General features: G+C 36.7%; 1 protein-coding gene across 1 annotated transcript; it reads left to right on the top strand.

The window, feature by feature from the left end:
- Window positions 1–886: 886 nt before the first annotated feature.
- Window positions 887–15,621, top strand: F11 (coagulation factor XI). The gene is made up of 14 exons (XM_048330824.1): window positions 887–1,081; window positions 2,023–2,185; window positions 4,994–5,100; window positions 6,018–6,177; window positions 6,518–6,627; window positions 7,470–7,629; window positions 7,805–7,914; window positions 8,017–8,179; window positions 8,237–8,379; window positions 10,326–10,494; window positions 11,773–11,948; window positions 13,500–13,595; window positions 14,525–14,664; window positions 15,086–15,621. The coding sequence occupies exons 1-14, from the start codon at window positions 1,027–1,029 to the stop codon at window positions 15,245–15,247; spliced, it is 1,914 nt and encodes a 637-aa protein (XP_048186781.1). The 5' UTR covers window positions 887–1,026; the 3' UTR covers window positions 15,248–15,621.
- Window positions 15,622–15,881: the final 260 nt, after the last annotated feature.

The following is a 15,881-nucleotide window of genomic DNA, read 5'->3' as shown; positions in this document are numbered from 1 at the left end:
TTGATATGTAGAGATTTCGGAGACTTTCTTTTGTATTCTGCAAGAGCTAACAGTGCCTAACACTGGAAACCAGGGCAAGGACCAGTTTATGTGAGCATCATCTATGTATGGTGGTTTAGAAAATGATGAAGACCATTTTGGAAGAAGGAAAGCAGCCTTACTGAGTGTTGAAGCAAATAAGCAAACAACATCTCTCCAGGTATGGTTTCAAAGATTATTATCTAACATTTCTTTCAACTCATTTGCATCAAAAATGATTTTTGCTACAGTGAGAGCTTAAAACTTTTTGTGGTAGAGAATGAATGCTTTTCAAAGTATGTTTGATTGAACATATTAGAGACTTTTAGTTAATACCTATAACCAATAACAAATATTTTGTAAATAAAATCAAGAGTAATGTAGAAAAAATGAGAAGTACTAGCATGTCTCTTTGATGAACTATTTCTTAAAAACAGAGCAATCCACTTGGTGTTAAGATGATCAAGGCCAATCTATTATTGTGCTCACTGTAGATTTTTTTTAAGTCAAAAGTGTTATAAATAGAAGACCATTCCGAGCTCTTTGATAGATGGAGAGGAAGGCCATAACTATGGGAAGAAGGAAATGGGTTGAAAGAGGAAACAAAGATGAAAACAGGATGGGGAGAGGGTCTGAGCACTGTGACAGAGGATATGAGTACAAAGGGAGCTGGAGGCAGAAGCAGGGAGGGAGGGAAGGAAGGAAGGAGGGAAGGTATGGGGAGGGGAGGAAGGAATGGAAGTGAACTCTGTCATGTGACTCTGCAGAAATGTGATTGAAGTGGCCCACACATCACACTGAGGAATGTTCTGGGATGTTGAAAAGCAATTTTAGCTTTTTTTTTTCCTTTTTGCTAATTTTAGGCTAGTGGAAACATTAGGTGCCTGTAAGCACTACTGAATAAACTTTGTCCTTCCCTCCCTATTTCTTGTGGATTCTGATCACAGTGAATTAATTATACATGTACCTTTTGTGGTGTAAACACATGAATTCTTTTCTCTTTGTAGGATGATCTTATTGGGTCAAATGGTACAGCTCCTTTTCATTGCCTCTGTTTCTGGTGGTAAGTCTTTGTCCTACGAAAAGACTGGAAATAAGCTGTGCACTGATGGCTTAGCCTGTAATCCTAGCTACTCTAGGAGGTTGAGATCTGAAGATCATGGGTCAAAGCCAGCCTGGACAAGAAAGTCCATGAGACTCTTACCTCCAATTAACTACAAGAAAACTGGAAGTGACACTGAGGCTTAAAGTGGTAGACTGCTAGCCTTGAGCAAAATCGCTCAGAGAGGGTACCAAGGCTCTTAGTTCAAGCCCAGAATCAGCACACAGAAAAAAGGAAGAAGTCTCAATTTACCTAATTTATTACTTACTCAGCTTTAATAATACACATATGCACTAGCTATTTTAGATTGAAAATGTTATATAAATGTTCATAGATTGTTTATGCATTTCAGCAATTTAATTATTGCTTATTCTCCCCCATACATCATATGCACTAAGTTTGTAGACTACATAATTAATACTCCATCTTCTGCTAGTGAATTAGCACATTTTACACATAAAGGTAAGTAATGTTAACACATAGAAATCCAGTAGATGCTATTGGAAAATGGCCCTCTATGGTATTTGTTTAGTATAATCACAGAGTTGAATGGAGGGAAGTAATGCACAAGGGTGAGAGGATGAAGTTCCTCTAGACCTGGATGGTCTCCAGAAAAGTATCTATTGCCAATAAAGATCTGAAAAATCATTTAATTCCTCACACAGTACTTTGCCTCCAAGGCAGTCACTCATAAGTATGATGTTTGAGGCAATGCGTTTGATTCCCTTTCCCATTTGAGGTCATTCATTTTAAAAGCCAACACAAAAGGTGTTGATTGCTTCCATGGCCAAGATTAGACATTTTTTTGTTAAGTAGACTTAGCTGGCTTACCTTAGTCAGGTTATTATTTAACTAAATATGTTCCCATCAATAATTAATACGTACCATGCATTACATTACAGAATGTGTTACCAAGCTGTTCAGAAACATAAGCTTTCAAGGAGGAGACGTTGATATTGTTTATACACCAAGCTCTAAGTACTGCCAACAGCTCTGTACCCACCACCCAAGATGCTTGCTCTTCACATTTATGGCTGAATCATCATCAGAAGATCCTACCAAATGGTAATGTGTGTTTACCATTTACATAGAGGAATGAGGCTTTATAAGCCAATTGCCTACTACTAAATTTCCATCTGTCATTTATGAAATGGCTGTTAATCATTGGAAAATGAGTGATCATTCAGCTAAAATAGTTAATGTTGCAGAGAGAAAAATGATGCTTACGTAGATCAAGGAACAATTAAACTCCTCTTAGAATTGCTTTTCTAGATCTTCTTGAAATCTCAATATTAAGAGTACATTTTCTCTTTCTCTTATGTGTTAACCATTTTTCCCTTTAACTTTCTACTGGTCATTAATATTTGATATTAATTGAGAACTTTCCCCAGTTATTTTATTAGAAAACCCTAAATATCACTTACAATTAAAATTAAAGAAAAAAGGTACAGTAAATTTACACTATCAGTGAGATTCTGCTGTTTTCCTTAATCTACCTCTATTGCTAGGGTTTTTCTTTTTTTTTTACCAGTCCTGGGCCTTGGATTTAGGGCCTGAACACTGTCCCTGGCTTCTTTTTGCTCAAGGCTAGCACTCTGCCACTTGAGCCACAGCGCCATTTCTGGCCGTTTTCTAGATATGTGGTGCTGGGGAATCAAACCCAGGGCTTCATGTATATGAGGCAAGCCCTCTTGCCACTAGGCCATATTCCCAGCCCCTAATCTACCTCTATTAGTATGTGTCTAAACATTTTTTGTTTGCCAGTCCTGGGGCTTGAACACAGGGCCTGAGCACTGTCCCTAGCTTCTTTTTGCTCAAGGCTAGCACTCTAACACTTGAGCCACAGCGCAACCTCTGGCTTTTTCTATATATGTGGTGCTGAGGAATGGAACCCAGGCCTTCATATATACAAGGCAGGCACTCTACCACTAGGCCATATTCCCAGCCCTGTGTTTAAACATTTTAAGTAATTGTAAACCTCTTGAAAATGTACTTCTAAATACTTCAACATGTGTTATCCTACACAAGAGGTATAAGACAAATTGCAAGATATTTAAAAATATATCATTGTTCTTCAAATGTAATTTGTAGCTATTACTAGAATCTCATAAACTCATAAATTGCATTTTATTTGTCTTGTTTTTAAATTTTTTAAATATATCAGTTAGTTTTTTGTTTCTACATTAAATGTGAATGTGCAATAATTATTCCTTTATTTAAAATTAAGTTGTCAACATTTTGGTGTATTAATTCTACATTTACAGATATTTACATAGTACCCTAAACTTTTAAAATCTCCTATTCTAGAATTTAATATAGGAATCTGCGAGCATTTTCTTACAAGGTAGAAGTGAATATTTTAGACTTTGTTGGTTCAAAGGCAAAGTCATGGCTACTATATAGAGAGAGTTGTATTATTATTTAAAACATACTATTAAACATTGAAAACCAAGGCCAGGCATGGTAATGCCTGTATATAATTTTAGCTACTCAGGAGGCAGAAGTATTAAAGTCATAGGCCAAGGTCATGTAGGCCAAGGCCAAGTAGAAGCAAGAGACTTTAACTAAAAACAAAAACTAAAGTCAAAAGGTTCTGGAGATATGGTTCAAGTGTTCAAGTGATGGTTTGACAAGCATAAGGCCCCAGCTTCAAATCTCAGTACTGCAAACATAAAAATAGAAAAGAAAAACAATTCTTGGCTCAAGTGCTATGCAAAAACAGGCAGCTGTTTGATGTAGTTTACCAATAGGCCATACTTCACTCTTTCCTGTTTCCTTTTAGGAACCGGTTTTGGCTTTCTGTATGCTGATTTTTCTCTCTCTCACTCCCCCCAACCAATAAATCTCTACATTTCTAATTCTGTTTTGTCTCTGTTCAGCAGTACCCAAATGGACCCAACAGTTTCCTGGGTACCTTGGTTTGGTTTGGGTGTTTGGGTTATGAGGTGTTTTGCTCACAGCTGGGCACGTCCCTTTAGAAGGAAGGCTTCTTGGTTTCTAAACATAGAATGAGGGGCGTCACAAAAAGCCATGCAATGAGCAATACTGAGTGCTGGAGGTTTATATCTGTAACACTAGCTACTCAGGAGATTGAAGTTCGAAGCCAGGCCAGGCTTCAATAAGAGTCCGTGAGACTCTTATCTCCAACAAATAACCAAAAAGCCAGAAGTGGAGCTGTGGCTCAAGTCGTAAAGTGTTATCCTTGAGCAAAAAAAGCTGAGGGGATAGTGCCCAGGCCCTGAGTTCAAGCCCCAGTAGCAAAGAGAAAGGTTTTGCATAGGAAACTGAAGACCCTACCAATTTAACAATACCAGGACCCTACCAATTTAACAAGATCAGGTCTCTTTTGTCTCTCTCTGTCTCAGTCATTCTCTCTCTGGATTCTTATTCTGTTTTATTGTAGGCAGGTTTCTTCTATTGACAGGAAATAGAGCTACCAACTGCAAGGAGTATGAAGTATGTTTTCAATTAAGCACCTAACAGGGTACAAATAATTATCTTGTCCATGAGGGGAGCACTGACATCGCAGGGGGAATTCTGATTGGCTCAGTTCGGATCACATGCCTACCTCCTTGTATGCCGATTTTTTTTTCTTTTTTTTTTTGGCCAGTCGTGGGCCTTGGACTCAGGGCCTGAGCACTGTCCCTGGCTTCTTCCCACTCAAGGCTAGCACTCTGCCACTTGAGCCACAGCGCCGCTTCTGGCCGTTTTCTGTATGTGGTGCTGGGGAATCGAACCTAGGGCCTCGTGTATCCGAGGCAGGCACTCTTGCCACTAGGCTATATCCCCAGCCCCTTGTATGCCGATTTTTAAGACCCATTATTTTAAAACATAAATTCCCACCCAGTGTGGTGCTTTTTTTTTTTTAAACAGGTTTGCTTGTGTCCTGAAAGACAGTATTACTGAAACACTGCCACAGGTGAATCTAACAGGAGCAATTTCTGGATATTCTTTTAAGCAATGCCCACATCAACTAAGTGGTAAGATTTCCTAAGTGGTAGTTATTATGTTGTATACATACAATTATATCAGATAAAGTGTTATGGCTATGAAGTAAAGCACAACTAAGTGGAAATAAATCTCTCTACGAAAGTCCTTTCTTTAAAGAGAAAAGGTGATCATACATGTGTGCCTCTGTCCCATTAGCACACTTCAGCTTATTAAAATTCCTTGACTCATGATGGATCATATCCCACTACCCCAGTGTGCATTATTAGCTTATTTCTCTTCTCTTTCTCAACCTAAAATTAAATCCTTAATAAAATATATTAATACAAACCAAAGAGAATAAATATAAAGAAGTACAAGATAGAAGTGACAGTTCTTTCTTGTTTTTTTTCAAAATACATTTTTATTATCATTAGGTAATTATAAGATGAGTTGTTATTCAACAAAGCAGTTTATGAATATAATGAACCTTACTGTAAATTTTTTAAATTCATATATATAGGAAATTTTTCTGTAATTTTCCCATTCAGGTTCTCCACTGTCTATGTTTATTTTAGTTACATAGGTCAAGAACACAACTAACCCATTTCTAGAAAATATATGATCAATAAACTACTAGATCAGATCATGCTTAATCGTGCACTGTCTTAATAGTGAAACAGACACTTGAATAACTTGGTCGATGAGCCAGTCAGCCAATGAGAAGCTAGATCAGAATATGAATATGCAAATTTAATTGTCTGAAATAGTAATGCAAGAAGGATGCTAGTATTCTGTTAATGCTTCTTTGTGAGAGAAGGAGCTGAGCAAACAAAAATAAAAGGAAAGGCTTTCTTAGGAAAATGGGTGAGAAGCTCAAAGGATGTCAGAAGGGACAGATGCTCAGCATTAATTCTATAGTTGCCCCTGAAATCTGAAGGGTATTCATATTTTCCACTTTAAATTCTAGCATGCAACAGAGATGTTTATGTGGACCTAGACATGAGGGGCATGAACTATAATAACTCTCTCGCCAGCAGTGCTCAGGAATGCCAAGAGAGATGCACGAATGATATCCACTGTCAGTTTTTCACATATGCTACAAGGAGCTTTCCCAGTGCAAAACACCGGTGAGTTAGCTAGGAACTGAGCTCAAGGACATGGGAATATTCCATGAAAAGCAAAATTCTGGCTTATTAAAATTATTTTTAATTGATGCTCAAATCCCAGACTTCAGCCCTTAAAAGGAGCTTAAAATATAACAACAATCCTTGTTTTGCCATGGAAAAAGTCCATTAAGAGTTCAATTTGAATGCATTTAGTTTATGGCAAAGTCTGTCTTTTAATGGGGCTGTTGTGAAATTCTTCCATTATCACACCAAGTCTTTTGTGCAGTGGAAAAGTTGTATTATCTCATGGGTTTTCCTATTTGCGGTTGGAAGAATAATCTCCATTTTTGTCTTTACTCAGTCACATATGCTTGTTGAAGTATACCCAAACAGGGACACCAACAAGAATAACCAAGCTCAGTAATGTGGTTTCTGGATTTTCCTTGAAGTCCTGTGCACTTTCTAACCTAGGTAACTAGTGTTTTCTTAATATTAAATGTATATGAATCTCATGAGATACAATAGGTCTAATTTTGGACACCTATTTATGCTTACTGATGAAATGGACCTAATAATCTTTTACCTTCTCTGTGTAGTAGAATTTATTATGTTCAATATATATATAATTTAATAACTATTATGTTACTTGGCAATAATATATTAAATTAGATATTAATAGATAATCTCATATAATATTCAATATTATATTTCATATATAATACATGAAATAGGTATGTAATATACTATATTATATAATAAGATGATGTTATATAATACAATATACATATATTAAAATTTATGTGGTATATTATAGGTACTATATATGATATATAGTATATTATATATTAAAATATATATGTTATAGATATACTACATGCTATATGGTATATTTTATTATGCTATATATTAATATACTAATATTATATCAATATGTTGATATACAATATATAGAATTTATTTAATATATTATATATTACATGTTATGCATATATAATATGGTATTATATAATTATGTATTAACATATACTTACTTTATTATACTATGCATATTTATGTATGACATGTTACATGTAATAATATGATAATATAATGAAATTAGTGGCAGTGGCATGCAGTATAATTCTATTATTACATAAAATATATTACATATATTTCAAGCTTAAAATTGTCTCATTGTTTTCTAAATTAAAACAATTAAAAGGAGATTTTGGAAAAAAGTTTAAATATGAAGCTGAGAAATACCATGACTGGAAAAGAATTTTCATGCTAATGCCGGCGGATGGATTCTCTCACGTGGTTTTTCTGTCACACAGCTTGTATTAGGGACATTTTCCCCAGCACAGCATTTTCAGACAGCAACATTGACAGTGTGATGGCTCCCGATGTCTTTGTCTGTCGCAGGCTATGTACCCATCATCCCAACTGCTTGTTTTTTACCTACTTTCCCCAAGAATGGCCAAAAGAATCTCAAAGGTAAGGCGTTATGCTTAAGGGTGGTTTGTTATCTTTTAAATCACTTTTTCAATAGCCATCATTGTACATTCTGAGTACTTAAAACTTTAGTCCACACATTATTAGATGTGGTTTGCTTTGATATAGTTTTCTTTGAATTTCTTCATGACTTCTTTACATTTTCCTTTTCTGTCAGAAATCTCTGTCTCCTTAAAACATCTCAGAGTGGATTACCAAGTACACGCATTCAAAAGAACCATGCCCTTTCTGGTTTTAGTCTACAAAACTGTAGGCACAGCATCCCAGGTAAGCCATGGACATGCTTTCTTTTGTTAAGCCTACAATTCTTGGGATTGAGAAACACTAAATGTATGCCTTCTCATATTTCACATGTGATTCATTGCCTAGTATTCTGTCATTCTTCATTTTACCATGACACTGATTTCTTGGGAGAGGAACTGGATATTGTTGATGTGAAAGGACATGAAGCCTGCCAGAAAATGTGTACCAGTGCTATCCGCTGCCAGTTTTTTACCTATTCCCCACCACAAGAATCTTGCAATGAAAGAAAGTAAGGCAAATGAAGGGTCAAATAGATATGTATTCCCTCACCCCTTGCCTTGGTGAGTGAGGTTCATTATCTCTATACTGTTTCCTACTGCAGGGGCAAATGTTACTTGAAACTTTCTTCCAATGGATCTCCAACTAAAATACTCCATGGAAGAAGAGGCATCTCTGGATATACACTGAGATTATGTAAAATGGATAATGGTGAGTATCATCTTACTTAAAAAAGTATTTAAGTACTGAATGTACTATGATTAAGATAGCTAATAATAGACATAGAGGGAAGAAAAATAATAAAATGACAAACAACGATTTCCATGGCTTTTGCTCTTTTCACCCAAGCTAAACATGTCTGAAGGGTATAATTAGAGTGCTGACTGGCCTATTATGAATTGAACTTGTGCTTCAATTAAAGGCTAATTAAATATGTCTTGGATTTTAGCCAGTGTTGTTGTAGGGATGATTCTTATTATGCATATCAAGCCCTTTCTTATTATCCTTGCTGATTGAAATGTCCAACATATATCAGTTAACCACATAATTTGTTTTCTTCACCCTTGATCTTTTAGTTAAATGGTTCACTAAACCATATGTGCTAAAAGTTATGTATTTATTCAAGAAATACTGGAGTGGCTTCTTTTTTCAGTGACTTTCACTCACTCAGGTTCCCCCAAAAGTTTCTGCACACTTGTAAATCCTGGCAAAAATTACAGAAAAAGATCTCATGAATTTGAAGAACTGAGTGTGGAAATAAAAATGACTGTCTCAATTATACAATTATAACAAAAATATATTTTGAAAACATATTTTTGGCAGTGTTCCCATTACAGGAGCTAGTTTCTGAGCACAAAAGGAAGAGACATTTTGAAGGTAAACAGAATTCCAGAAGAAAGGAACATAGGACAAAAACTTCTCCCTAAGTTGCTGCATAATAAATGCCTTCATTTTTGACATCTAATTATTTATATCAATACATGTTTGTGGGCTGTTTGGTGAATGCCTATATTATAATGCCCTGTAAACTAAGACACGGCTGAAAAAGTAAGTAGAATGGAAATGGTAATTATGCCATTTTAGAAGTGTGACACCCTTTTGTGTCCAATTATTTGCTTTACTGAGAAGGTGAATTAACCTATAACTTCCAGGAACTTGTTTTGTAGAACACAGAGTTATAGCACATCCAATAACATCATCCTAAGTAGCAAACTATGTTTCCTGAAGCTTACAGAGGCTCTGATGACACCCTTTGTATGTATAGTGTTAAGCTTCTTTAGAAAGTCAGTCAGGTAAGTTATAGCTTCTATATTCTGTTACCTAAGACAAGAAGTGTTCAAATAAACCTTGTTTTCAGTTCTATTTCTTACTCGTAGAAGAGACAATGAGCAAGTTTTGTTAAGTAATATTGGCATGGTTTAAACACATGGCAGATTCTGTGTTCCACACTCTTTGCTTTGCTATGACAGAAGAAATTCTATTAAATTCTATTGCATTCATAGACCCTAGCTTGTGATTACAGTTGTAGATTCATAGCTATGGGGGAAAAATATAAGAGCAAATAAAGTAAAAATTTATATCTTTGCAGTGTGCCTTCTGAATAAAGTAAATTAGATAACTGGGTTTTATTGCACTGTATTAGATGAAATAACACTCTGAGAGGAAGTATTTAATTGAGATATTTATCCTGTCCAGAACTATCATTGATCTACCATATAATTTTACTTACTGAAGATATGCAGCAATTTCGTGGGAAGACATGTATATCTCAGCACAAAACATAGACATTAAATTTTCAGCATTTTGTTTAAACTGAGAACGATGATGGAATGCACATCAAGATATATGACCTGTATCTAATGAGGTCTTTTACTGAATGACTCATACCTTAGTTACTGCTTACCTATCATTGTTGCTAACCTTTGCCTTTATGTCACTTTCTAGCTAGAAGACTGCATGAGAGTCCAACTAATTTCTTTCTTTTTTTAATTCAAATTTTTATTATCAAACTGATGTACAGAGAGGTTACCATTTCATACGTTAGGCATTGGATACATTTCTTGTACTGTTTGTTTCCTTGTCCCTCATACCCCCCTCCCTAATTTCTACAGATAATGTCAATGTAGGAAGTCCTTGTTGCAATCTTTCTGTTGTAGTGTGCACCACCAAAATCAAGCCCAGAATTGTTGGAGGAACTCCATCAGGACACGGAGAGTGGCCCTGGCAGGTAAGCCTGCACATCACATCCCCGACTCAGAGGCACTTCTGTGGAGGCTCCATCATCGGAAACCAGTGGATATTAACAGCGGCTCACTGTTTCCATGGGTCAGTACCATCACTGTTCATTGGTTTAACATTCCTGACACAAAATCACTACCTTTTGGCAAATAATTATTTTGATGCCAGTCAGGTACTATTAGGGCCTGAACACTGTCCCCAAACTTCTGTGCTTAAGGCTATCACTCTACCACTTGAGCCACAGATCCACTACTGGCTTTTTGCTGGCTAATTGCAGATAGAAGTCTTAAGACTTTTCTGCCAAGGCTGGCTTGGGAACCATCCTTAGATGTCAGCCTCCAGAGTAGCTATCATTATAGGCATGAGCCAATGGCACCAGGCTTGTAAATAAATATTCTTAAATAAGTAAGTTATCCTGTTTACCAAACTTATTTTCTATCTTTAGCCTGGGTTGGGAGGAGTCACAAGGAAGAGCTTCTCATGGTGTGTCAGCAACAGAACAGGTGCAGGTGCTTGGCTGTTGGCTTACTATACCCTTGAATTCCCATTTAAATGGAAATGCATTCTAGGGGCGTTCTGTGGTTTCCTATTAGAGCATATCAGCTCTGTGTATTGGGCTCAGAACTACACTTAAAACAAGTCTTCTATTCTTTGAATTATGTTTCCCAGCCTTCTTCTCTTTACCTTCTAATGCAGAAAGCCTTCATTATGCACCATCAGATTGGATTCTCTACTAAGATCACTTTCAATATTGACCAAATACAAAAGCTCCAGCTGGGGAATGCATGTAATCCCAGGGTATCAATTGAAATTTCAATTGATCAAAATCCCTCTTTGTTCTTTATCTTCTGAGTTGTCTTCCTGGTAGGGCTTTGTTTTAGCTTTTATTTTCTTATCAGTATGCATCTTACTCATCACTTAAGAGTATTTTGGAGAGTTGATACTTCCTTTCATCCTTTACCAATGGGAAAATGGTCTACATGGGAAAAGAGTCCACATAGTTTTCTCAGGACCACAGTTCATTAGTGGCAGAGCTGAGGCCAAAACCCCAGGACTCTGTGTGTGTGTGTGTGTGTGTGTGTGTGTGTGTGTGTGTGTGTGTGTGTGTGTGTGACAGAAAGAGAGACAAGGAAGGAGTTGGAGATTGGAAAAGAACATTCAACCTTGTGTTTATAATAAAATAAACGCTAACCCAGTACTTCTTTCCTATGTGATGGAAAACTTTTAGAATGAAGTAATTTCTTTGCACCATTCACAGTTTTGTTTTGTTTTGTTTTAAGTAAGATCCAGTTATATAGCTAACCAATGCCAAATGTTTGGGAACTACTTAGTGAAGGAATTTTTCCTCCCTCTCTTGTTTCTTAGAGTAGAATCACCTAAGCTTTTACGTATCTATGGAGGCATTGTGAATCAATCTGAAATAAATCAAGAATCTTCTTTCTTTGGGGTTCAAGAAATAATAATCCATGATAAATACACAATGGCAGAAAGTGGGTATGACATTGCCTTGTTGAAACTGGAAATAACCATGAATTACACAGGTATGTAGAAATTTTGAGAGGAAAGTTAACTATAAAAGTGAGCTAGGAAGGGTAGGTGAGTGCAAGTTATCACATTCAATGTACAAATGTGAAAATGGCACCAAGTACATTGAGGGAATGAGTGGGTTTGAGAGAGATAGGCAAGAACAATAAAAAGGGTGACACTGATCAAGATTCATTGTAGTCACAAACTAACCTGCTGAATTGAAATCCATTTGTACTACTACTTAACGACAGTTAAAATAAACAAAGAAATGAAAACATAAAAGTGAAGTAACATGATTAGAACTACTTCTCTCCATGCTTTATTATGAAAAAGAGAAAGTCTGGAAATTTTTTTGTTGTTTCTAGCACACATTAGTTACAACCAGGAGATTTCATTATAACATTTCTTCTTCCTATATACAGTGTATTCCAATTAATCTCATCCCTCTAGCATTCTTTTCCCTCCTTCCTTCTTCCTAACACAATTTCACCAGATTTCCTTGGTTTATTTTCATACATGCAAACAATCTACTTCCACTATCTTCATGCTTTTCCTTAGTTTTCCTTAGTCCAAACTGCACCTACCAACAACTGCCACCCCCCTGCCCCTCCACTGCAGAACTTGTTCCTTTTTCTCTGTCTCCTCAGCACCCATACTGGCCAATAGCTTAGAAAGACAGTTTTTCATTCTCTTAAAAGTAATTCTTCAGCCTGATGACTGGATCTTATTTTGAAGGTGGATAAAGATTTTTCTTCAGGCTTCTTCAGATGCATAGAACAACACAGTACACTATACTTTTGTAATATATGGGAATATTGATGGTAATTTTGACTAATGTCTCCCCCCTTTAGGAACAAAAGGACTAAGGATCATAATGATTAAACAACTTCTTCAGGACCCTAATCCTAGTTAGAATATCTCATTGGGAGAATGTAGCTTATCTCTCTATTGTCTATAAGCTCAGCATAAGAGACAAAAACATAGCAATAAGACAAAAATGAATAAAATAAACAGAGGAATCAAAAGGGAAAAAACAATGTCAAGTGAAATAATCGTTCTGGGAAAGAAGATACTTCGCTTCTGCATTGGTCAGTTTTTCATTGCTCTCAAAAACACCTGATATAGTCAACTTGTGAGGAGGAAAAGATGTTGGGGGGCTTCAGACCATAGTTGGTAGGCCTGTGGCAGTGAGGAGAGTGTGGGAGAGCAGAGCTGCTCACATCCTCTCAGCCAAGACACACACACACACACACACACACACACACACGCACGCACACACACACACACACACCGAGCAACAGAGACAGAGAGAGACAGGGAGACAGAAAGAGACAGAGAGACACAGAGAGAGAGAGAGAAATGAGAAGCTGGTGTCCCAATAACCTCTTCAAGGTCACACCCCCAGTGACTTCACTTCCTTCCACCAAGCTCCACCTCCTAAAGACTGTATTACCTACTAAGGAAGCAGCTCAGTAGCACCACAGATGGGCAAATGAACATTTAAAGCATGAGCCTTTGGGCCATCAGTTCAAACTTCCAACTAATCTATGGTTCTTAAAATTTAGATTCTCAACGACCTATATGCCTACCTTCCAAAGGAGATAGAAATATAATGTATACTGACTGCTGGGTGACTGGATGGGGGTACCAAAAATTAAGAGGTAAAAATGATGTTTGTAAGTATGCTACATCCTGAGAATAAAGAGCACAGTTTTGCCACAATCTTCATCTTGTCTATCAAGTGCATCTGAACTGCAAACCAATTAACACTGTTCAGTCACAGGAAAAAGAATAAAGGTGAAAGAAAAAAAAACATTCAAAAGGAACTGATTCATGTCTACTTGATTAGAAATGTTAAATATAATTAAGCCTCTTTAAAGATGATTTTAATGAAGTTTAGTGTGATTTCTAGCATTTTTGTGCAAATGTCCTGCTTTTATCTAATTATTTTTTCTGAGAAGTAATTCTAGTTCAAATCATAATTAGTTAAAAACTTAATTAACATTAATTACATGATATACATAGTAGGGAAAATGTAATCTTTGTTCTCTATACAATAAAAGAACTCTAAGCTGAAACAAGTATTTTTCTCTCTAGATTTTTATGTAAGTATATTTTTTCCCCAGTCCTGGAGCTTGAACTCTGGGCCTGGGCACTATCCCTGAACTTCATTTACTCAAGGCTCATCCGCTTGAGCCACTGCACCACTTCTGGCTTTCTCTGAGTAGTTTATTGGAGATAATAGTCTTATAGACTTTCCTGCCTGGGCTGGCCTCAAAGCACAATCCCTAGATCTCAGCTTCCTGAGTAGCTAGGATAACAGGCATGAGCCACTGGTGCCCAGCATAAGCATAATGTTTAAGTATGCATGTGTGTGTACCTATTTAGCACATATATAAAATATACATGTATGACATATGGAATAGCCACATATATCCATATAAATAAGTCTGATATTTTTCTTTCTAGATTTTTATATAACAATATAAAAGTATGTATATGTATATATATACACTGCAATATGTTATATGATATATCATATTTGATATGTATTATATTATATATATTATATTATATGATTCTCTTACAGGTAAAATCCAAAACACACTCCAGAAAGTCAAGATACCCTTAGTGTCACATGAAGAATGCCAGACAAAATACCAAGGGCATAAAATAACCAGCAAGATGATCTGTGCGGGTGATACAGAAGGCGGGAAGGATGCCTGTAAGGTAATAGTCTCAACCAACTGAATACAGTTCAAAATAGAATTCTTAGTACACTTTAAAAATAACTTTTAATGGTTACTTTTTATTTCTTTTATTAATTTTCTGTTTATGAGGTACCAAGGAATCAAACCCAGGGTCTCATACATGCAAGGCAAGCACTCTACCACTAAGCCACATCCCCTGTGCTCTTAGTGCATTTTTAAAAGCAGACTTTGGCCAGTGAGCAGGAATCACAGTGAATTTGTTTTACTTAAACTAAGATCTAAATTTGACAAATTGGTTGAGAGTGAGCAGTCAAGTTCTTTGAAGGTCATGAAGAGCCACAACAAAATTTTCGGCAAAAAAATCACTGAACAGAATGCATTTTAACATAGGAAGAATCTGAAGTGATCTACTCCTCCTTCTCTGTTCTTCTTTTCCATAGGGAGATTCTGGGGGACCCCTGTCCTGTAAACACAATGAAGTCTGGCATTTGGTGGGCATCACGAGCTGGGGTGAAGGTTGTGGTAAAAAAGAATGGCCAGGAATTTACACCAATGTGGTCAAGTATGTGGACTGGATTTTAGAAAAGACTCAAGCTGAGTGAGAGTCACCAAGTACCACTTGAACCCCAGAGGAGCAAGCCAGAATACACCCTAGAAAAAGGTTTTGATTTCAGAAAGGAGCTGGGTGTTTATTAGGAAAGAATCAAAAGAAAACAATTTGTCATGTTCCAAACTCTCATTCTGTGCTAATAATGGCCTTTTGCAGAAGCCCATCTCTTGCTTTTTGATCCTAATTTTATAGGCCAAAAAGTAAAAAATACTATTGGGAGATGTTTTTGAAGAGTAAAATATGGCAGACACACCAGAAAAATGTTGAGTACTGGCACTGTGTTAATCAGCCTTTTTTCATTGCTGTGACAAATTCCTGAGAGTTTAAAAGGAGGAACATTTTTGACTCACTGTTTCCGAGGTTTTCTTCATGGACTGCCAGTTGCATTGATTTGGAATCATGGTGGTGTGATGTGAGGTGGATGGGGTGCTCACCCCATGACAGGCAAGTGAGGGAGACAGCGGAAGGACTCAGAGACAAGATATATCCTTCAAATAAAACCCTTGCCCCACCTCCCCACTACTTCTTCCAGCGACACCCCTTTTCTGTTTCTACCACCTTCCAAAATAGCACCACCTGCTGGGAACCAAAACATTCAAGACTCAAGACATAAGCTTAAGGGGCAC

Source organism: Perognathus longimembris, chromosome 21, assembly GCF_023159225.1.
Source record: "Perognathus longimembris pacificus isolate PPM17 chromosome 21, ASM2315922v1, whole genome shotgun sequence".
Lineage (NCBI taxonomy): Eukaryota > Metazoa > Chordata > Mammalia > Rodentia > Heteromyidae > Perognathus > Perognathus longimembris.
Note: the sequence above shows the minus strand (reverse complement) of the source record. Positions and strands in the feature narration are given on the sequence as shown.